The sequence below is a fragment of the Abrus precatorius genome, unplaced genomic scaffold (genome assembly GCF_003935025.1).
Source record: "Abrus precatorius isolate BTA unplaced genomic scaffold, Abrus_2018 Scaffold10, whole genome shotgun sequence".
Classification (NCBI taxonomy): Eukaryota; Viridiplantae; Streptophyta; class Magnoliopsida; order Fabales; family Fabaceae; genus Abrus; species Abrus precatorius.
In genome coordinates this window covers 30589605-30612834 of record NW_020874292.1, presented here as the reverse complement: position 1 = coordinate 30612834, position 23230 = coordinate 30589605, and the positions used below count along the sequence as shown (strand labels likewise).

General features: G+C 32.1%; 6 protein-coding genes across 7 annotated transcripts; 1 reads left to right on the top strand and 5 right to left on the bottom strand.

Moving 5' to 3' along the window:
• Positions 1-1073: 1073 nt before the first annotated feature.
• LOC113852253 (major allergen Pru ar 1-like) lies at positions 1074-1884 on the bottom strand. Its single transcript, XM_027482491.1, has 2 exons — positions 1701-1884; positions 1074-1372 (listed from the first exon to the last, which is right to left on the bottom strand). Exons 1-2 carry the CDS (start codon positions 1882-1884, stop codon positions 1074-1076), a joined length of 483 nt encoding a protein of 160 aa, XP_027338292.1.
• Positions 1885-2946: 1062 nt separating this feature from the next.
• LOC113853288 (major allergen Pru ar 1-like) lies at positions 2947-4129 on the bottom strand. Its single transcript, XM_027483847.1, has 2 exons — positions 3868-4129; positions 2947-3370 (listed from the first exon to the last, which is right to left on the bottom strand). The coding sequence occupies exons 1-2, from the start codon at positions 4049-4051 to the stop codon at positions 3072-3074; spliced, it is 483 nt and encodes a 160-aa protein (XP_027339648.1). The 5' UTR covers positions 4052-4129; the 3' UTR covers positions 2947-3071.
• A 1272-nt stretch (positions 4130-5401) lies between these two features.
• LOC113852252 lies at positions 5402-6891 on the bottom strand. The gene has a single exon (XM_027482490.1). It carries the CDS (start codon positions 5675-5677, stop codon positions 5402-5404), a length of 276 nt encoding a protein of 91 aa, XP_027338291.1. The 5' UTR covers positions 5678-6891.
• On the top strand, positions 6517-9283 carry LOC113853287. 2 transcript variants are annotated; one of them, XM_027483845.1, is made up of 7 exons: positions 6517-6640; positions 6741-6789; positions 6883-7129; positions 7854-8006; positions 8247-8352; positions 8467-8581; positions 9145-9283. In XM_027483845.1, exons 2-7 carry the CDS (start codon positions 6742-6744, stop codon positions 9178-9180), a joined length of 705 nt encoding a protein of 234 aa, XP_027339646.1. In that variant the 5' UTR covers positions 6517-6640; position 6741; the 3' UTR covers positions 9181-9283. The 2 variants fall into 2 exon arrangements, with proteins under 2 accessions (XP_027339646.1, XP_027339647.1); XM_027483846.1 differs by having other exon boundaries at positions 6526-6620.
• Positions 9284-10267: 984 nt separating this feature from the next.
• LOC113852251 (nodulin-13-like) lies at positions 10268-16030 on the bottom strand. Its single transcript, XM_027482489.1, has 3 exons — positions 15847-16030; positions 15325-15399; positions 10268-10482 (listed from the first exon to the last, which is right to left on the bottom strand). Exons 1-3 carry the CDS (start codon positions 16028-16030, stop codon positions 10268-10270), a joined length of 474 nt encoding a protein of 157 aa, XP_027338290.1.
• A 1998-nt stretch (positions 16031-18028) lies between these two features.
• On the bottom strand, positions 18029-19665 carry LOC113853289 (ABA-responsive protein ABR17-like). The gene is made up of 2 exons (XM_027483848.1): positions 19485-19665; positions 18029-18418 (listed from the first exon to the last, which is right to left on the bottom strand). Exons 1-2 carry the CDS (start codon positions 19663-19665, stop codon positions 18126-18128), a joined length of 474 nt encoding a protein of 157 aa, XP_027339649.1. The 3' UTR covers positions 18029-18125.
• Positions 19666-23230: the final 3565 nt, after the last annotated feature.

Here is a 23230-nt window from a genome sequence, read left to right as displayed (position 1 = left end):
TATATAGAGACAATCTGCTTTAAACTATTTGACACTTCATATAATTAATATCCGTATATTATATCTATATAATTTATATTTAATTAAACCGATAAATAAAAATAAGCAAATAAACAAAAAATATATAAGGAATTAAATAAGTCAATTAATTCAAGAGTTGTTTCAGAAGATTTTATTTGCATCTGATGAGAAATAAAAAAACTAAATAAGTAAGTAACTTTCAATGAAAAATTAAATATTTGACGAAAATTTGTACTTAAAAAAAATATGTATTTTCACTTCGTTATAAAAGAATAAATTTATTATTTAAGACCTTGACGGTCGATGGACATATATTAACCTACCCATCTTAAATGTGTTCTTTCTTTTTTCATTTTTTTTACGATGATAAAGGAATTAAAAAGCTAAAAGACTGTCCATTTTAAAGTTGAACACATCATGGAATAGGCTCAGAAAGAGATGGATTTTAATGCATCACCATGCACAATTACAAAGTAGTAACATTATATTAGTAGTATGAATCATTTCAGTGGTCCCGAAAAATCAATGAGGTTGTTAGGAAAACTTACCATCTCAGTTCATTTCGGCTGCCAATTTTTTTTAATTGAAAATCTAAAAACATTAGATAGTAATATCACAGAGAATAAAAACATATTTAAATCTTTATAAAATATCAACTTCTAGCTATTAAAATGTTATATCCAACAATTCTATAATAATACTATCCCAAAGTTCGGTGGATGGTAGTAATACCAAATGCTTTCCCTCATTTCATCCAAACTTTTGTAATCACAGTGCAACACTAGTGAAATTAGCTATAAAATGACCCTAAAAAATAAGATAAATTTTTTATTTGCTACACCAACAAATAGAACATTAAGATGGAAGTAGGAAGCATTCATGGCACAAAAAAAAATTCATTTTGGATTCCATGCCACTGTTAAACATAAGAAGTGCAACAATATTTGAACCCAAATTTCAAACATTTCAGACCCTTATTATACAAAAGCTAGCCATTAAACAGACTTGTGAAACCGGTAGTGGTATTAACTTACTAGTGACTATATAATGATTCAAGCATACACATCAGGGTTCTGCAGGAGATAAGTTTCCACAACTTTGTAAATGCCTAAGACTTTTTCCTTGCCAGCCTTAATGTCCTCTTCGTTGATCTCTATATCACCTTTAAGATAATACTTGTTTGTTATCTTATTCATGCTACCACCATCAGGTGTTGCCTCAAACTTAGTCTCGTGAGCAATGGATGCAAACTTGTCCTTCAATGCTTCACCTTCAATCAATGTGTAATTGTAAGTAAATGTGTCCTTGTTTATCTCATCAACCCGGTTCTTAACACTTTTCATATGGCTACCTGCATGGAAAAGAAAGTCATCTTCGGGGTGGTTCTGGATAACAACTTAATTAAGTGCTTATTCACTAAGTTCATAGCCCATGAAGGCTTATAACATAAATTTGATCATGAAATTTACTGAAATAATTTTAAAAAAAGAGTTTAGTTTAATAAGGTATACTAGAATGTTTATTAAAATAAGCTAAAAAGAGTTTACAGGAGATGTAGTTTTAACTTCTTGGAGACATTTGGAAGAGTCATGTAAAGCTTATAAACTCACTATTTTGCCAACAGATGTGATGCTACTAACTATAATTTCTGCTGAAGTCGGTGATACAAAGTTACATGCCTTCAATAAAATTAATCTGCATGATGCTTCCAGCACCACCATCACCCTGTATTAGTTCAATGCTCTTCACAGCATGTGGCAGAAGTTTTGGAATGAGGTTGTGAGCATCAACAACCAAGGCTTTGAACAACCTTGCTGGAGAGATTGTAGATGGATACTCATCTGTGTCAGTGTAAACACCCATGCTAGAAAGTGATATTAGGACACCACTGCTAAGGAACTAGAAGTGCTTGGTGAAATTGGCAAGAATCAGATGTTGAGACTGGTATTTATAATGTCCAAGTTCATATCCCCTTTGTTTGCATTTCTTTGTCCCAAGGACGATGTTTTCAAGATTTGATTTATCAAATAAAAGAAATTTTGTAAGATTGGCCAACAAATGGATGAAGCTGTTTCTTGGGGCAAAACAAATTTCTAGCTGCCAATTCAAAACCTGACTAAATGATGGTGCTTTATGGCCTAGAGTGTTCCATTATTTCGATGTGAGTTTTGCATCTTTGTCAATTGTCATATGATAGGGGCTCAATTAAATAAAGTTAAATTTATGACCCAATAAATAGATTCCATGATAACAGGGAGAAGAAATGAAATTTTCCGATACCCTTAATTGGTCTATATAACTATTAAAATTAATTTATTTTAGTGTATTATAGGATTTGGTTCCTCCGCATTTGTACAAATGGCTAACAAGTAAATTTTTTTTTCGAAAATTTCTAGGAAAGTATTTGGGTTTTTTCTGTGAAAGTACCAAAGTATATCCTTATATTCTTCTTTGAGGATAAAATTGTTTCGTATTATTATATTTAGTAATCAATAATATTTTGCCATACGTCACAATATAAATCAATAATATAATTAAATATTCATGAAAGATCCTTGGCAGTTTGTTTAGTTCTTGCCTTGAAGAAATCAAAAGTGGTTTTAGTTATTTACTTATGTAGTAGACATTGCTTATGAAGTTCAAAATGGACAATCACTCTGCTCAGATCAGCTGCTTTTAAGATCCGAAATAGTATTTTAAGACAAAGGTAATGGTCCAATGTTAACTACCTACGAATGGGTGATGATTAAGGTTCTCTTATGACGGTTAATTCATCTTGAAGGACCAATTAACATACACAATTAAGGTTCTCTTATGACTTACACAGTTACACTATAACGTGTAAATATGATGTGGATAGTGTAATTTAACTATCAAGCCCGGTTAAATAACGAGTCAAAATAACTTAACTAACAAAACCCCATCAAAATAACTCGTACATATAAATTTTATTATTAGCCATATCATATATGGCTTCAAAGTAGACTACAGGCTGAATTTAGAGTACATCATAATATAATGTAATGCAAAGGTTCCCTATAAAACTCACTTCAAGCATAGGCTTGTGGGTTTGCGATGAGATGGGCGTCTACTACCTTGAGAAGAGCCAATCCTTGCTCCTTTGCAGCCTTGAAATCATCTTCTTTGATCTCAACACCTGGTTTAGGATGATACTTGCTTACAGTAGTGACCTTACAACCTCCCTTTTCAGTGGGCTCGACCTTTATCTCATGTGAAATTGAATCAACTTTTTCCAGTAGAGCATCCCCCTCAATCACTGCATAGCTATATGTCAACTTTTCCTGGTCTATTCCATCAATTCTATGCTTTAAGTGCTTGATTTGATCACCTGCATTGTAGGCATTACCGATGATCTCTTTGTTAGTCATTTCAGTTTGAGACATATGATTAGATTATATTTAGAAACCCAATTCTTTAAGAAACAAAAGTGGAAACTAGTTTCCAGTGAGCCTTAGCTCGGTAAATTGCATGGTCTTAAAGATCAAGGGGGGTGTTGAGCTCCCATATGCCATTTCCCCATTCCACTTGGATATCAATCAATATTTAGGGTGCGTTTTAAAAGTGCTTATGAAAATAACTTATAGTTCTTATATACTCTTTTCCTCTTATTTTAGTAAGCTTTTTAAACTTATCAAAATCAACTCTTTTTAGCATATTAAAAAATATATATATATGGTAAATTTATATGATAAGCCCTCATTTAAAAATAGCTAATTGAATAAACGCTTAATTAAATTGTTTTTTCAAACACACCCCTAGTCACAAATAATAACAATAACTGCAACAAATAACAAAGGAAAACTAAGATAAATTAATGCAACAGACCTTCAGCAATGGTTATCTCCTGAATGCTTCCGGGGCCTCCATTGCCTTCAACAAGTTGAACTTTCTTAATAGCCTGAGGCATCAGCTTGGGAATGAGGTTAGGAGCATCAAGAATCAAAGCCTTGAACACTCTCTCTGCCTGGATAGTGCTAGTGTACTCCTGGTTGAAAGTCAAGAAATCCATGCTGCTTAGAATTACAAAGTATAGTAGCTAGAAACTTGAAGTAGAAGTAGTCAAGTAGTGAGAGAGATCAAATGCAGTGGTGTGAGATGACACAGGCGTTTGTATTTATAGATCAAGAAGAACATAGGCAATTAATGTTGTGGCATCTAACAATGGTTCTCCAACTCCCAGATCACCAAAACTACCAAGCTACCAAGGTTCCTGTCCCACTATTTTAACGGACCGTCCTTGCATGCCACATTAATTCCAATGAAAATACTTATTTTCTTAAATACTTAACTAGCATCTAATCAATCAGCATAACAATGCAACCTGTGATCCTATCACTTTAGATCTATGCCAACCACAAGGTGTTAACATACATAGCATGCTAATTAATAATTATTAAAAACTCTTGTCGTTTTTTATTGGGCTACCTTATATGGCCACCGACTCACCGCCATTTTAAGTATGAGAATAACACCTAAACTTAAATGAGGGGGTTGAATTTCCATTGGAGCCTTTAAGTCAGTTGAAAATTTGTTGGCTGCAATTCATGCACCCATTGTTTTTAGTAACATAGATATTGGCTTTAACCAAAAAACAAATAGAAACTCCTTAAAAAATGAAAGTGACATGGAAATGGCTAGTATCTTAATACCATAAGAAATTGCAGTTAACAGAAACAAGATTCATATCCCTCTGTTTTCCCAACACAATTGCAGCCATAAGTTATGATCATCCTTGCTGTTTTCACCCACCATAGACTACAGCCTATTGAAGACAACAAATCTCGCACCCATTTATGAGTTCCCATTCATTCCCTTCCCCTGTTAACAGTTTGTTTTAAAATTTTAATTAATTGTTTGAAAAATAGTAGTTGATTGATGCTTATCATATTTAATGGCCCAAATAAGTAGTTATGGTCGTCAAAATAATTCTCTCTCAGTTTATCATCGATCATGACATAAAAATTTAGTGCTAATAAAGGACTTTTAAAGATGTAAAATATTAATTAGATGGGATAAATTAATTTACTCGAAATTTATTGTTAAGAAAAAATTATTTAATTCTCCTAACCAACACGTAAATTATTATCCTCTTCTTTCATTATTTTCTCTATGAATTGGAGCACGTTTAGCTAATTTAACTAACTAAAACGAATCCAATAAATGGTTACTATACAAATTATTTCTCACAACCGTTTTAATTCGAATAAGTATTATGTAAATCATAATAATTTTATTTTTTCCTTCTATAATAAATTGACCGTCGGGTGATAAAAGCAAAATTACAAAAGCTCTGAGGATATAAAAAACAAAGGAATTAATAGGAAATTACATGGAATTGAATAAACAAAGGGAATCAATATTACATATTGTGTTGTTGAGAAGAGAGAGAGAGGCAAAGGGAGAGAGAAAGCTGAGCCTGTTGGCATTGTTGGCGTTTAAGAGCGGTGCCGGCGGTGGAGCAAAGGGTGCGCACGGCCTCCCATTCATGGGGACATGCCAAAGAGACAAGGCACGTGGCCAGCGCGTGGTTCAGGTGACGACACGCCGTGTCGCGACTCGGACCCGATGGAACTCGCCGGTGGCACTCGCGTAACGCTCTCTCCACGCGCTCGCACTTGTCTTCTTCCCTTGACATGTTTTCGTTCCAGATCGCGTAATTGGGCCTGCAAGGTGTCTTCTCTGTTACCAAAGAAAGAACATTAAAGCAAGGTGTGTTGAGTTGGGTTGCTTCATGAGATTCTGGACTCGCCTAATCAACTACTTTAATTAAATATTACTTCATTAATATCATTTTTTTTCTAGTTTGGGTTCTAAGAAATAAAAAGGCCCTTTAGTAGCAAAAAAGGCTGAAGGTAACAAATAAAAAGAATTTGTCTTTTTTAAAATTAGGAGATAGATCAAAAACATATAAAACAAGTAAATTAAAATGTTTTATAGTCATAATTTATGTTAAATTAAATTAATGATGAATAAAGGCTCTTGATTTCTCCATTTAATTTCTGACATCTTGAAACAATCATTTGGGGTTAGTTTCTCAAGGTATTATTAGTCTTTTTCTTCATTCAAATTATATAAGATTGGAACATGCTAGAGTCCTTATTGCCTTCTGTCAATCCACTTCAAATTTAGGGTTTTATTTACTTCCTCAAGTGACTTTGACACTAAAATCACGAAGCTGTGAAAATAATTGTAACATTGTGATAGTTAATTTTAATAATTACATCTTTATTTTAATACTGTCAATCCACTTATAGAAGTAATATCTTTTCTTAACATACAAAATTGTTAACTTTTGAGGGAAAAAAAATCAATGCAATCAAAACATTTAGATTGCTCTTAACATAATAATTAAAAAAAAAATTCAATGGTCAATGGTCAATGGTCATTGGCCATTGGCTTATCCTCATAAGCCAAAACGGTGTCGTTTTGACTTTCAAAGAAAAACAAAACACTTGAGTACGATGTCGAAATTGAACCCTAAGCAAAGCTCAAAGCGCGCTAACCACGCAGGAGGAACAAAAGCAAAGTGCCTCAGTGGAAGTTCTGCAACTCTTCATTTCGAACTCTGTCGCAGCGAAGTATTCGAATTTCGATCCCGGTATGAGTTCATATGCTTATCAATGAACCCTGATTTTTTCACACACAAGATTCCAATTTGAAGACAGTAACTTAAAATACTTTGCTAACAATGCTTGCAGGATGGCAAATGCTGCTGAAGATTTCTCCCAATTTGGAATTTCAAAGGAGGTCCTCCCCCTTTTTTCATTGCACGTTCTTAGAAAGATACAAACATTTTGGGAACAAGGGCATTTTATTTATTTATTTATAATTTATTTTCAGGAAAAGGATAAGCTTGTTGGAGAAGTGATTCGGTATATGCTTTTCAAAACCCATCAAAATTCAGGGTGCCCAATTAAGAGAGAGGAACTCACTCAACTCGTTACAAAGAGCTATCATCAGCGTAACCTTCCTACTTTTGTCATCAATGAGGCTAAGGACAAGCTTTCTTTCATTTTTGGCTATGAGATGAGGGAGCTTCAAAGGTCCATTCCATCATCCAAAGCCCACGCACGACTTTCTCAACAAAGTGAGCGTTTTTGCATTTTCTTTCTTGTTTTAATTTTGCTTTTATCTCATCAAATGCCTCATATGGGAATGCTGAGTTTTAGGAATGTTTTTGTTTATACTTCCTTTTCATGAATTTTTTTAACACAATTTGAGCACAGGTTATAATTGTATGCAGGGAATGTTGGAACAGTAATATGGGCTAAATTACATATTCTGTATTTTACCATTAAGAATATTTTAATGGGCTGCCGCGTGGGCATTATGAGTCATGTAGTTTTTATGAATTTGGATTGTCATTGTATTTTTTTGTTGATTTCACAACCAGTTACTGCCTTTTTGAATCATAAGCAAATATGATCTATTTCTATTCTATTAATTGATTGACAATGTATTCCTTTCTACGTTTATGATCACCTTACTCTCTTAATATCTCTATCGGTCAATAATTGATTATTGATCCACCTTTCTAGGTGGTTGCTTTGGCTATATGTAAAGTATTGCTTGAAGAACTGTGTCCTCATAATACTTTTACCTTCTAATCAGTAGAAACTAGAGAATGCCTCAGGCAACATTCTTTTTAAAAGCACTGTGGATAATACGTTCAGAGAAAATGAGTAAAGTAGACAAAATTGCTTTTTGCTTGTTCGAATCTGTTTACATTCTCTAGAGTTTTCCAACTGTGTTTTTGTTGTTGCCATCTACATTTTCCTCTACTAGTTTTATTATGATGTTTGTTCTTCCAGGTGTTGAGAAATCCAAGTCGTATATTCTAATAAGTCAACTTCCTCCTGATGTATATGAAAAATATGTTGTGGATGTGAATACTGCACATCTGCCTGGATTCACCTTTGTCATAATTAGTATTGTACATCTTGCTGGTGGCAAAATTCCAGAAGGTATGGTTGCAAATTTAGTGTCATAATACTAAAATTATATATCTACTCATACATATGCACCTGAAATAAACATATGGAAGTCAATGCTACTACTTTAAGGTCTTTAGAAATCTAATAAATATAAGGTTCTGCTTTTTACAGTTTGCTTGTTATATTAGCTTAAAACTTCACTGAAAATTTCAAGGGCTATTCTGATACTGTCTTTTTAACACAATGGAACTCCTGGTGAGGGTATTGCAGATAATCTGTGGAGCCAAATGAGGAGAATGGGTTTGGGTGAAAATGAAGCAAGTCATCCAATCCTTGGAAATGTTAAGCAAGCATTGGAACTTCTTGTTCAGCAAAGGTGATATTTGTTTAATGTGGTGGATTAAATTACAAGATCTGTTGCATTTTGTGGCACCTCTGATTTCACCAGAAAAGCAATAAAGTAATTATTGATTCGTCTTCTTCTTTGTAGGTATTTACAGAAAGACAAAGTTAATGGTCCTGAAGGCAATACTGTATATTATGAGCTTGCTGACAGAGCCTTAGATGGACCCATCAGCGACAGGGTTAAGGAATATATATCTCAGGTAGTGTTTTGGAGAGTAAATTATATAAGTTTTGTGGTTATAGTTCTTTCTTTTCTTAATTCATTTCACTCAATTTAATATTAGCGAACAAATGTTTCGCTTTTCGTATTATTTTTCTTCTCTCATAAGGACTTATCTATAAACTCACTCAAATCGGGCCTATATATATTTAAGCCTTATATATTATTAAGTTGTTACTGAACAGTAACACACATGGAAGTCAACATTGAAAAAAGTAGCTGAAGCAAATATAACAGTGTGTGTCGTGGATTGTTCAGTTACGGTTCACTGCAAGAACCAAGGTTTAAGATTTTGTGACCCGCATCCCATAAAGCACTGATGTGGAACCAATAAGTGAGCAGAGAATAAGTGATAACTCAAATAATTGATTTATTTAAAATCTAACAAAGGAAATAAATTTTAGTTTGTTTCATGTGATGTAGGGATTGCTGTTTCTGTTAATCACCCTTGCTCTTCGTCAAAAAAATTGTCATCTAATATTGTTGGTTTTGAATAATCTTGTTCTTATTACTCATGCCCTCCTGAAACATCATTTCTCGCAGATTATGAAGGACAATATTTCTCTGCGGGCTGCCTAAGAGTTGCTAGCTTTTCAGTGTCTCAATTGAGGTATAAACATGTCGATAAAAAAAAAAAAGAAAAAAAAAAAGAGAATTAGAGATACTAACGCGGTTCCGATTGATTACTGAAATTTTTGTATATTTAATCTCTTTAATGAGAATTTCCAATGGAATGGATAGATTAATGAAAATGAAAATTTATAAAAATTATTAAATATGCCAATTTTGCTAATATATTCGTTATTGAAACGCATAGGATTAACAATTTTACGGTGAAGTATTAAAATTTAGTTTGACATTGCAAGACTAATGGGATTTACGGGATCTTATCAATCAAATTGTTTATTAAAATTCCCCACCAAAAGATTATGAAAAGAAAAAAGAAAAGCAGAAAAAATAAATAATAAGGAATGAGGTGACAAAGTGAAACGGACACGTACAAAAGTTTTATTGGAAATAAATTTTCAATTCCATCTCCACCATGTATGCATTCGTAATTGGATTCGTCGTATATGGTGACAAGTTAGATGGTTATACAGCTATTTCGTGCAAGGGTTAGTATGATAACTATTTTAATAATTTTTATTAAATAAATTATTTTTAATTTATCTTAATAATTTTAATATTAAATTATAATATAAATTATCATCTAAAAATGGTTTATTAAATAAGTTATATATTCAAGCGTATACATAATCTGTTTGACCAACCAAGGATGCACTTCTCCAGAGACTGCATCTTAGTTCGTTCCGCTTCAATAAGGCGTTCACTTTCTTATTAAAAGAGTTTCATTATTTAAATAATTAAAGTTTGATAACACACGTATTTATATGCACACAATCTTAGAACATACATTTTAAATATAAAAGAAACCTCGCGTCCTTTTCAAATGGCACAAAAAATATCATAATCGCAAGCTAATGTCCTAAACTAGAGACAACGAAAAAGCTCATACATAACATTAGCCCCTCATCACCATGTCACAAATACAGAGATAACTCCTAAATAATCTTACACTCCCCGTTCAAATCAAGTAGTTGAAGCAACATGATGGCTTAGAAAACATAGAAAGACCACAATCAACACCGAAAACTGAGTTGTTGTTTCAGTTGTAATCAGGATTTGCCATAAGATAATCCTCAATACCCTTGGTGAACAGTGTAAACCTTTCCTTGTTAGGCTTCAGAAATTCTTCTGTCAGTTGCTCATCACCTTTGGTATAGTATTTGCCTGTGGACTTGACGATGCACCCTCCATCAAGGCTTCCCACAAATTTGTACTCATTCGATATCTTCTCCAATGGGTCTGACAAAATACTCGCTTCTATTAGGACCAGAGTATCAGTATAATAACACACAACTAAAATAAGAGATGAAAAATAAGAGTCAATAAAGACAATATAAAATTATCACAGAAGAAAAAATTACACTACTCCTCACTCTAAAATTTACTCCTCAAAATAGGAGACTATTACTACCAAGTACAAGCTCGGTGTAATACAAAATGAGAGGGAAAGAGAGGATTTTGGGATGGAATGATTAGTAAGACCCCTTGCCCTTTTATAAGCAAAGGAGGGGTTCTATCCCCTTTACTCCCACCGATGTGGGACTTACAATTCTCCCACTTGAAGATTATGATTAAGTTAATTATATCTTCACACATTCCTAATATATTACAATTATATGTTGCTTATATTCCTAATAGGCCATACAAGGATCGACACCATGTAAACTTGTCATTGTTCACTGGCTTTGTCATTATGTCTGCTATGTTGTCTTTGGTGTGAATCTTTTGCATATCCACTCTACCTTCCTCTACTACTTCACGAACAAAGTGGTATTGTATACCTATGTGCTTTGTTCTGGAATGAAAAGCTGGATTCTTTGCAATATGCAAAGCACTTTGACTGTCACAGTACACAGTTGTAGTCTGCTGTTTGTGCCCAAGTTCCTCCAATAGCCTTTGAATCCAGATTGCTTCCTTGCATGCCTCAGTAGCTGCCATGTATTCAGCTTCTGTAGTAGACAAAGCCACAACAGTCTACAACTTAGATAACCAGCTTACTGCCCCTCCAGCAAGTGTAAACACATAATCAGTAGTAGATTTCCTTTTATCCAGATCTCCTGCAAAATCTGAATCAACATAGCCTTTCACAATAAATTCTGATCCTTCAAAACATAATGCAACATTAGAGGTTCCTTTTATGTATCTAAGGATCCTCTTTACAACATTCCAATGCTCTCTACCAGGATCTGCCATGTACCTACTGACTGCTCCCACTGCTTGTGCAATGTCTGGTCTAGTACAAATCATGGCATACATAAGGCTTCCCACCGCTGATGCATACGGCACTCGAGACATTTCCATCCTCTCCGCTTCATTGCTAGGACACATATTTGAGGATAATTTATAACTGACAGGAAGTGGGGTAGAGATTGGCTTACAGTCTTGCATATTGAAGCGCCGCAAGACTTTACGAAGATAATTCTTTTGAGAGAGCCAAATCTCCCTATCTTTTCTGTCTCGGTGTATTTGCATCCCTAAAATCTTGTTTGCTGGTCCTAAGTCCTTCATATCAAACTCCCTAGCTAATTGTGCCTTTAATTCTTGAATTCGATCTTTGCTGGGGCCTACCACCAGCATGTCATCCACATACAACAACAAAATGATGAAATCATTATCATCAAACCTCTTATAATACGTACAATGGTCTGAACTCAGTCTGTTGTATCTGAGGCTAATAATGAAGGAATCAAATCTCTTGTACCAACACCTTGGCGCCTGTTTTAAACTATACAGAGATTTGGTCAACCTGCAAACCAAGTCTTCCTTTCCTTGTTCTTCAAAACCTTCTGGTTGGAGCATATATATTTCCTCTTCAAGTTCTCCATGTAGAAAAGCAGTCTTTACATCAAGTTGCTCAAGATGTAAATCAAATGCAACACACATTGCCAGAACAATTCTGATTGTGGTTAATCGAACAACTGGAGAGAATATCTCGTTGAAATCAATGCCTTCTTTCTGAGCATATCCTTTAACCACTAATCTTGCACGATACCGCTCCACTTGATCATTACCATCTCGTTTGATTTTATAGACCCATTTACAACCAATGGCTTTTCGATCTTTTGGAAGTTCAACAAGTTTCCATGTCTTGTTTTTATGTAAGGCCTCAATTTCTTCCTGCATTGCTGTCATCCATAATGAAACATCTGAACTCCTCAAAGCCTCATGAAAGGTTGATGGTTCTCCTTCATCTGTTAGAAGACAATATGCATCGTGGCTTGCCATCACATAGTCTAAGTGCCAAGATGGTCTCCTTATCTCACGTCTTGTTTGTTGAGTTTCTCCATCATTGGCATCATTTGATTCTTTTTCTCCGTGCTCTTGTTCTGCTTCAGAGTTGTCATCTTCTTTAGCTTTCCTTTCTATCACTACTGAAGTAGTGTCGTTGGTAGTACTGTCATCTTTCTGCTCCTTTTGCAGTTCATTTTCTGCAAAGACTACATCTCTGCTAACAACAACCTTACAGGCAGTGGGATCCTACAAGCGATACCCCTTAACATTGTCAGCATAACCCAAGAATATACATTTCCTGGATTTTAGATCCAGTTTTGTTCTTTTTTGGGAATTGTACATCACGTACACAGGACATCCAAACACATGTAATGAAGAATAATTAGGTGGCTTTCCATTCCATATCTCCATTTGTGTCTTCAAACCAATTGTTGTTGATGGTGATCGGTTTATTACATAACAGGCAGTTTTCACTGCTTCTGCCCAGAAAGATTTAGCCACTCCTGCTGTTCTTAGCATAGCTCTTGTTCTTTTTAGAAGAGTTTTGTTCATCCGCTCTGCTACACCATTCTGCTGAGGTGTATAAGGCACTATGAATTGCCTTGAAATACCCTCTTGCTTGCAAAATGCCAGAAAATCACCATCTACATATTCTCTTCCATTGTCTGTCCTTAAGCACTTAATTCTTTTTCCAGTTTCAAGTTCTACTAGTGCTTTGAATTCCTTGAACACTGGAAACACATCTGACTTCTTTTTGATTGGGTACACCCATAATCTCCTTGAGTGATCATCAATGAATGATACAAAATATTTTGCTCCTCCAATAGATACTTCCGGTAATTCCCATACATCAGAATGAATCAAGCCCAGTATGTGTCTGCTTCTTGTAGTCACGTTGCCAAACTTCAATCTATGCTGCTTACTTGTCACACAGTGCTCACAAAATGGTAAGGTTACCATTTTGAGCCCGGGCAAGAGATTACGTTCTGCTAGAATTTTCAGGTCTCGTTCTGACATATGACCAAGTCTACGATGCCACATCATTGTTTCTTCTTCTTGACTAATTGCAACTGATGCATCTGCTTCTTTCAACGTATCTCCCAAAAGCATGTATAAATTGGTTGTGATCTTTTCTGCTTTCATCACCACCAAGTTGCCTTTAACCACTTTCAAGATTCCACCTTCAATATGGATCTTGCAATTGAGGTCATCCAATTGCCCAATGGACAATAGATTCTTTTTTAAGCCTTTCACATGTCGTACTCCTTGAATTGTACGAATAGTACTATCATGCATTTTTAATTTGACAGTACCAATTCCAGCAATTTCTAGGGCATGATCATTTCCCATGAACACGGATCCTCCTAAGATAGGTTCATAATTGTAAAACCAGTCTCGACATGGAGTCATGTGCCAGGTTGCACCTGAATCCAATATCCAACATTCATGAAGTTGTCTTCCACCTCTAGATTTTACTGCTTCACTATATAAGATTTCACCATCATCTGAAGTACTTGCAACACAACCTTGAGAGGTTGATGCTTCAATATTCTTCCCTCCTCCACTTTTCTTGTTCCAACAATCTTTCTTCATGTGCCCTCTCTTGCCACAGTTGTAGCATTTGAGGTTCTTCCTTCTCTGAGATTTTGATCTACCATGATTCTGGCTCCCACTGGAACCACGTTCCATTGATCTTCCTCTCATCATCGTTAATGCTTCTGCCTGTTTAGAATTTTTCAGTCTATCTTCCTTATTCTTTCTCCTGGATTCTTCTTCAAGAACTGCTCCAACAACATCATCAAAGGATAGACGACCGATAATGTTGTTGTTTGTTATATTGATGATAAGTTGATCATATGAATCTGGTAAACTCTGGAGTAGAAGCTCCGCACGTTCATTTTCTACTATGTTGAAATCTGCGGCTGTAAGCTGAGCAAACAGCGTATTCAAATTGTTGATGTGGTCCGTTACTGATGTGGACTCACTCATTCGAAGAGTGTAGAGTTTCCTCTTCAAGAATATTCTGGTGTGAAGTGACTTGACCTCGTACAACTTGATCAGTGTGTCCCAAATCTCCTTTGCAGTCTTCTTCTCTGCAACACTGGATAACACTGAATCAGCCAACGCTAAGTGCAAATTGGCAACAGCATTGTTATCCATTTCTCTCTATTTTTCTTCTGAAATATCTGCAGGTCTGCCTTCAATTGCATCAAGACAATTGTCTTTCCTCAAAATTGCTCTTATCTTTAATTTCCACAAGGAGAAATTACTCCTATGAAATTTCTCTATCTCATATTTTGCTGCCATAATTTCTCTCTTAATTATACCGACTTATGTAATTTTCACTGTGAATAGTACTACCTACTGGAACAATAATAATGGTAGACTGTGAATAAGTACACACTATATTTGCACTTTTACACTACCAAAATTGTATATCCAGTAACAAGAATAATTCTTTTCTGATGTGGCAGATCAGATAATACTGCAACCACAGAGCATACTAAGAATTTTCTCTAGCACTATACCAATGTACACTACAGCGGAATAATATAAATAACTTAGTGGCTCTGATACCACTGTTAGGACCAGAGTATCAGTATAATAACACACAACTAAAATAATAGATGAAAAATAAGAGCCAATAAAGACAATATAAAATTATTACAGAAGAAAAAATTACACTACTCCTCACTCTAAAATTTACTCCTCAAAATAAGAGACTATTACTACCAAGTACAAGTTCAGTGTAATACAAAATGAGAGGGAAAGAGAGGATTTTGGGATAGAATGATTAGTAAGACCCCTTACCCTTTTATAAGCAAAGGAGGGGTCCTATCCCCTTTACTCCCACCGACGTGGGACTTACAGCTTCAATTATTGTGCACTGGTACACGTAGTTTATTGAATCCACCACATTTACCTCGAGCTTTACGTATCCTAATTAATCATATATATAAACAGTAGATTACATGAATTATTACATTCTATTGATTCAAGCTCAAAAACATGCACCGTGAATAACACGGAGAACCTAGAGAGATACATTGACTAATTGTTCTTTATATAAACTTAAAAACAAATAAAATTTAAATAAAATTTTGTATATTCTTACAAATGAATTCTCAAATTAAATAATGAAACGCAAATATTTTTTAAAATTAAAAAACCTTTATTAAGAATAAGTCATAAAATTTTGGAAAAATATACGTATCATTGTTTAACTTGAGAATTTGATGTCAAAGATATAAAGATCTTCATATAAAAATCATGAGAAGAAAACATTATGATAGTTTTCAATAAAAAAAATTTATTTTTGATACTTTAACAAATTTCCTTAAGATACTGATTAACCTAAATATTATCTCAAAGTTAAACTTAATATACCTTCGGGAAGAGTAAACTGCTTAATGGATCCCGGACCTCCGTCTCCTTCAATGATGTCAACACTCTTAATGAAGTTTGGTAAAGCTTTTGGAAAAATTTTGGTAGCATCAAGGACCATCGCTTTGTATAGTATTGCAGGAGCCACGGCACAAGTTATCTCAATTTCAGTAGTGACAACACCCATGATTTTTTGACACACAAGAGACAGAAAGAATCAATGCAAGAAGTGATGAGATGAAGAAGATATATGATGGCTCGAATATTGCTTTGCTCCGAGGGAGTTTTGAGTTTATGGATTGTGGATAAAGCATTTTATATAGGCGCTGCAGGATACTGGGAAGTTCCTCTAATACGCAAAATTAATTAAGGTTCAATTAGTTTGAACTTTTTCTTTTTTGCTTTGAATACTACTATATTTCTTTTATTAGAGTGGAAGGAAAGTGGAGGAAAAGAAAAAAAAATGGAATTGAAATTTAAAAAAATAAAAGGAAGGAAAATTTTAAATTGTTTTTAGAAACCAATTTTAATTTCCTTCTTTTTCTTTTATTTTTCCTTAAAAAAAGTTGCATCGTTATTCATATTCTTCTTTTGTATTTTTTTTCTTCTGACCAATCATAAGGTAAGGGTACGTAGCTTTTAATAATTGACAGTCAAAGATTATTTTTAAGTGTAAAGTTTATCACGATAATTTAACTTCTCTTAATAAAGTTATTTTTTATACATATACTCAAAATTGAATTTTTATTAATATGTAGTTTAAGTGACACAATTATTTATCAGCTGTCTCTGTCGATGACTTTGTTGATAAATAATCTGAAACTTTTGAGATAATCTTCCAAAATAATAAATTAATTAATGAAATAGTCAAATAAAAAGAGGCGACTTTAGAATGAGACTGATCCGTCTGGATGATGTGTTTGTTTAATGCCTTATTTATGAAAAAATAAAAATTCATAGAGAATATTGGTGTATTTGTTTATTGCAGTTTGATTACTATTGATTAATTTATAGTAATCATCGATTCAGATTATCCTTTTGTTTTTTAGAGGGAAATGTTACGTGTACTAGTAAGGTGAATTAAACATTTTTTAGTGGAAAAATAATAGCAGTTTACGCCTTAAACCATGGCTACTCCCATCCCATGTGAAACCAAGACATCTGGATGGTGTTTGATCCATATCAGTATACTTCATTCATTTTTCATATTGTCATTATATCTACGATGCACATTGAGAAAGTATTTAAGCAATGAACATATATACCCATGGTGTAGGTATTGTGCAAACAACAGGATAAGCTATTTTATGAGCTGATATGGTTCTCATCATAATCAGAATTAAGACTGTCTCCTACTGTTACGAAAAAAATTGTCATTTATTAATAATTTAACATTAAATTAATTTATATTGATATATATTCTCATAAAAATTAAATTATTAATAAAAGTATCATGAATGCAAATGTCATATAATCTTAAATTCTGCTTCTGACATTCTGTTTGTTCTATTTTCAGGTTTGGAATTTTGCTTCTGTTTTGCTCGGTTTTCTGGTTTGAGATTCTGATTCTGACGTTCTGTTTTGTTGTATTATCTGGTTCGGGATTCTGCTTCTGTTCTGCCGCGTGCACACTGATTCATTTGTCCTCTTTTGGTTCTTTTAATTTGAGGATTTCTACCCTGTTCTGTTATGTTATTGTATTGTCAATGTTATGTTATATTTGATGAAGTTCTGTCATGTGATCAATCTTATCCGATAAATCATAAAATCAAGGGTCCATGTATATGCCTAACCATAATAGTGAAGCCATTTTATTTTATTTTTTGTAACTAAAAATAGGTTATTATATTGATTTTTAGAAGAACATGATTTTCTTATAGAAAAACTAATTTAATTATTTAAGATGGAAAGTAATATACGAGCAGGTTACTAAATTGAATAGCCCTTTTGCACAGTTGGGGAGAGCTTGGTTAGTTGAATTGTTTGAGGACATAATATGATTGACTTTTTGGAAAAAAAATGACAGAGAGAAAGTGCAACCAAATCCTTTGCATTTATTGAGGAATACAAATGGTGCAATCCAAAGACGTGAATACCAACATATCCAACCAAATTCACTCACATTAGCAAACATTATATTATACCAAACCGACACTTGGAGCCACTTGAAGGAGGGCTCGTTGGTGATACAAATATAAATGAGCACATAATTAAGCACAATATTATTTACTTAATTACTTGTATAATAAGAAAAAGAAAGTGCTTAATATAGTGAGAGGGATCTAGTAATCAGGATTTGCAAGAATATAACCCTCAATGGCCTTGAAAAGCCCAGTTCCCTTGGCCATAGTTTCCTCACGCACTGCTTCTGAAAGTGGTGCATCGCCTTTGGTGTGGTAATTGACAGTGACCTTCCCAATGGAGCCACCATTTGGGCCAGCCACCACCTTTGTCACGAATGTTACTTTCTCCAAACTTTCATCCAACGCTGTTCCTCCCACAAAGCTGTAGTCGTATCCCAAGTTAGCCTCATCAACTGCGTCAACCTTTTCCAGCACGTAGCTAGTTTTCCCGCCTGCAACCATCATAAATTTCACATATATATACCTTCACACATCATATTCACTAAGGAGTTAAAATAAATAAATAAAATATTAAAAATTATATTAAAATGTATTCTATATCATGTAAATGGTATATTAATAATTTTTATTTTATTTTTAACTTTTTAATAATTAGTGTCTTAAACGGTGTTGACATTTATCAACTAATTGTTAGGTTAAATTATTCTTGTACTTAAACAAATATTATTTGCTAATTATCATTATAGAGCTTAAAAGTTTATTATGACAAATAGTGTATTATACTAATATTTAATGTATTGACAGTATATATTAATATTTTTTATTAACAAATTTATTTCTTGATATAATATGCTACATTATTAGTATAACTTTCATAATATTTATTGTAATAATTAAATAAATAAAAATTCTTTTAAGTGTTAGCTTGAGTCAATTGGCCTGAGACTTCACGTCACCACTTAAATAGTTAATTTATCGTAGCTGATTAATTATAAATACGCCACGTATATTGGATTCACTGAAATACATATACACAGACAAGTAGAAATATGTCAAAAACAAAAAACTAATTTAACCAAATGTGATCATAATCTAAACCAAATCATATTATAAAAATCAAAATAATGTTAAAACTAAACCGATTTACTCATTAACAAATGGTTTAATTATCCAATTTTAACTAATTACTTTTACAGAGTTTAGTTTTAAAACACGCATTGATTTCGAAACGGATTTTGAAACTTTTTTTTTTCTATAATTTTGTTTCTAATCGATTTAAAACCCCAACGACGAACCATTGATTTTAAAATAAAATAGAATTCAGATGCAATTTTTATTTTTTTTGTTATTTTAACCAAAAGTAGAGTTTCTCTAAAATAAAGTGTCTCTATTTAGGTGATATTATAATTTTGATTAAAACAATAATATTTTGTTTGATTTTAAGTTTATTATTAGGTGAGAGAGAGAGGAGAGGTCATATTAATCAGATATAAGTAAGAAAATTGTGATAAATATTTAATATTAATGAAAATATGTATGTGTGTAGCATAGACTAACCTTCAAGAACGGTTATCTTCTTGATGGTTCCGGGCCCTCCATTTCCTTCAACGATTTCAACACTCTGGATGGCTTCAAGCACCCTTGGAGTGATACTGTCAGCATCTTTTGTCAAAGCTTTATAGAGTTTCTCTGGAGCCACGGATGAGATTTCCTCGTCATTGTAAGTGAAAACACCCATCAGAGAGACTAATCAGAGTATTGATCAGAAGAATATGTGAGTTTTGTTTGGGATATGAGGTTTATGGCAGAGATATGCTATTTATAGAAACTGCCTAACACCTACTCCTAATAGCTGAACAAGTTCACTCAAGTTCTACCTCATCATCATATTTATTTATTAGGTCAATCCTTTCCGTGTTCTCTTAATTTCCACAATCTTTAATGGAATTCGGAAAGAGAAGACACAGAATTATTCAAAGGGGAACAATACTCAACTACTACTAGTTTATTTTATGAAAAATATTAACACTGACACAGATTAAGAAATTAAAATTATTTTTAAACCAATTCATTAAAGATATTAGTTAACAATACTCAATTTTATTTATGTATATATATCTGAATAGTTAAAACTTATCTAAACAAAAAGGGTAGCAATCATACCTTTTTTTAATATTATGATAAATTAATGACAGGTTGCACTTCCATTTATAATTTCATCTATGATAATAAAAAATTAAGAGTTCATAGAAGAACTTAGTGGAGCTGCAGATTGTGGGACATACATAATGTTTACTTTCTATGATCAAGGACTAAATCGATGTGAAATTTCTTTACAGAATTAAATTTATTATTATTGATGGACCAAATTAATCTCCACTTTCTTTGCAGGAACTAATTGACATCACCATTTTTTTTAGACTAAAATATTTAAGTGTTTAGCTTATTTTAATAAACTTAAACTTGGACTAAAATAATACTTTTTTTACTAAAATAATTAAGATCCAGAATGATCCAAGAGGAAAGGGTTGAATTTGTGTGTGAATATATATATATAACCCTTTTATTAAATATGGACTCTATAAAATTAACACAGTTTTACAAAATTAATATTTCATCACCTTAATTACTTTATTTTAACATATGACATGTCATTCAAAATATATAAATAATAACTGTTAAATTACATTATATATAATTATCTAAATTGTGTAATATATATATATATATATGACCATCGTGATAATATTTAAAAATTTATTAGTTAAATTAATAAAATTTATTTTTAATAAAATATTATTAAACATATTATTTTATTTAATTTAACCCTTAATTTTATTTAACCTTATCCTTTATAGAAGCGATCAACTTATGCCAATATAAACTACTCTTACCTTTATTTTTTTCAATTATAATAAATGTGTAAAATAGTTAAAATTATATAGAGATAGCAGTATAATTATAAATATGATATTTAATAGTATCTTAAAATTTTAAATAAATAAATAAAAGTAAAAATTATTTTAAAAGTAAATAAGTAAAGAATAAAAATGTGTTATTATACTGTTAACAGTAGTCTTATGTCATCGAATTATGTGACCCAGTCATTCGCAATTTGACGGAAAAAAAAGAAGAAGGTGTAAACAAGCTCTTCATGTATTGACAAAAAAGAATTATTGTATATTTAATGACAACGAAATCATAATATTTAATCAGATGTCTACGTTCGTTCCTGAAATCACGCATATTAGAAGTTATGGAGGATTACTATGAAAAACCAAAATTTTCCTTTGTGACGCATAAACACATTCTTTAGTCACTGTTTTTAGTCAATCAAACAAACATGTATCATCTAATATGACATTAATATAACTTTATAATACACTAAGTTATACAAAGTTGCGGAAATTGATGAGAGTGTTCCTTTAAAAAAAAATTAATTGTGAAGATAATAATGAGATTTAATTTTTCTAATTAGCATGCATTAATGGTATTCGAAAGAGGTTTAAATAAACTGAAATGGGATCCCCATGATCATTTGTGTTTCCTTAGAAATAAATATGAATCCGATTTTCATATATTTAGAAGTTGATGTCATGTTACATTAGAAGTTGTGGCCGATGAAGATAAGGATTGAAAACTGCAGGGTTTGACTAACGCAGAAGCACAAAGAGTTCAAGAACGGCCAAGTTTCAAAATTGGCAACCCCTCTCATTGTTTTTTATTCCTTATTTAATTCGATAAAATTTAGGTTTAGTTTTTTTAAATGTTATTATTCTATTTACTAATTGTAATTATAATTTTAATAATTTACAATAATATTAAATATAGTTTTTATTAAAATTAAATTTTAATTATAATTAATAAATAACAGTCAAAATATTTTTAAAAATAGCATATAAATTTTATCCCCTTTTTTTATAGTAAATTTTATCCCTTTAACAGAACTCTGACTTCTATATTGAATTCGTCTCTTATCTTATACGACCGCAAAGAATATTGAAGTCCATTTCATTTCATTTAAGCTGTCATTCTAAGCAGAAAGTAACTTGTCTTAATTTGGCTCTTCTATTAATAAAATTCCCAAGGATGAACTAAACTAATTTTATTTTTAATAAAAATCTATCGAAATAAAAGAGAATATGTTTTAAATTTTTAAAAATTGCAAAACCAGATAAAGAAAATATAAAATCGGACTATGGTAGAATCGGAAAATAAAAAAGAGTATGATCATGGATAAAAAAGATGCATCAGAATTATTTTGGGTCGATTCCTTTTTCCTTTTCCTTTATTATGGCTATTGCGCGAATTCGTCGTACAATAATTTTTTAAAAATTTTAATTCTTTGATATTTTTAATTATTATAATCATATTTTTCTGATTTTCTAATTGTTGTAATAATTCTTTTTTTAAAATTTTGTATCTATAATTCTCAAATTCTGATCTCATCAACTAAATTAAATTGGCCATTTTAAACTGTCTTATCTCCAAACCTCACCAATCAAATTATTATATTTCATATTCCAAAGAATTAATACAATAGAGTAAGGTAGATTTCACATTTATTTCCGAATATAGATCAATTGACAAAAATTCTTTCGATTTAACAAGTTTAAATTTCAACTAAAACAATATATATTTCAATTTAACATGTGATTTAAAGTTTTAAGTATAAGTAAATACAATTATATTAAATACTTAAAAGATAGTAATTCTATTCGACTCAAAAAAATAATTTTTTTTTACTTAACTACTTTTTCTTTTTTTAAAACAAGACCCAATTTTCTCTTCTTAAATTTATTAACCAATATTTCATCCAAAATATAAAAAATCTCAAAATTTCTCATCCTTGAAACCTTAATATCACATCATATAAAATCTCTTAAATTTGACCAAATTGTTTGGATTATCAACCTTTAAAAAATAATTTTGTATCTCAAAGTTGTCTCAAACCTCTAATTATTTGAGTTAAAAATATATATTTTGAAGATTTTCTATGCATGAAAAAATAATTGGAGCATAATAATAATAATAACAATAAAGAAATAAAATCCGTGCAAAAATTATTTAAGATTCAAATTAAACCTAAACAATAATAGTGGGATAAAAGTGAAATTGAGTAAATCAATTTTATGTGAATATACATGGCAATTGAGGGTGTGTGTAATTAAGTTGGAAGAACATGAGTATTTTTGGTTTTCGGAAACATTCAATTGTATCTGGTCAAATAAGAAAAGAACACCACACCTCTGTTTATTGTCCTGTTACAAATCCCATCGATGAAAAGGAAGATTTTTTCTTCA

Bases quoted from the DNA above. Each gene is read 5' to 3' on its own strand.
- LOC113853289 (XM_027483848.1), bottom strand. From the start codon at position 19,665: ATGGGTGTTTTCACTTACAATGACGAGGAAATCTCATCCGTGGCTCCA. The intron at 18,419-19,484 runs GTTAGTCTATGC...TGATGGTTGCAG, and splicing joins GAAGATAACCGTTCTTGAAG to GCGGGAAAACTAGCTACGTG.
- LOC113852252 (XM_027482490.1), bottom strand. From the start codon at position 5,677: ATGTCAAGGGAAGAAGACAAGTGCGAGCGCGTGGAGAGAGCGTTACGC.
- LOC113853288 (XM_027483847.1), bottom strand. From the start codon at position 4,051: ATGGATTTCTTGACTTTCAACCAGGAGTACACTAGCACTATCCAGGCA. The intron at 3,371-3,867 runs GTCTGTTGCATT...CCTACAATGCAG, and splicing joins GGAGATAACCATTGCTGAAG to GTGATCAAATCAAGCACTTA.
- LOC113852253 (XM_027482491.1), bottom strand. From the start codon at position 1,884: ATGGGTGTTTACACTGACACAGATGAGTATCCATCTACAATCTCTCCA. The intron at 1,373-1,700 runs GCATGTAACTTT...TTTTCCATGCAG, and splicing joins GCAGATTAATTTTATTGAAG to GTAGCCATATGAAAAGTGTT.
- LOC113852251 (XM_027482489.1), bottom strand. From the start codon at position 16,030: ATGGGTGTTGTCACTACTGAAATTGAGATAACTTGTGCCGTGGCTCCT. The intron at 15,400-15,846 runs GTATATTAAGTT...ATGATTAATTAG, and splicing joins GCAGTTTACTCTTCCCGAAG to GATACGTAAAGCTCGAGGTA. The intron at 10,483-15,324 runs GTCCCACGTCGG...TCCTAATAGAAG, and splicing joins CACAATAATTGAAGCTGTAA to CGAGTATTTTGTCAGACCCA.
- LOC113853287 (XM_027483845.1), top strand. From the start codon at position 6,742: ATGGCAAATGCTGCTGAAGATTTCTCCCAATTTGGAATTTCAAAGGAG. The intron at 8,353-8,466 runs GTGATATTTGTT...TCTTCTTTGTAG, and splicing joins GAACTTCTTGTTCAGCAAAG to GTATTTACAGAAAGACAAAG. The intron at 8,582-9,144 runs GTAGTGTTTTGG...CATTTCTCGCAG, and splicing joins TTAAGGAATATATATCTCAG to ATTATGAAGGACAATATTTC.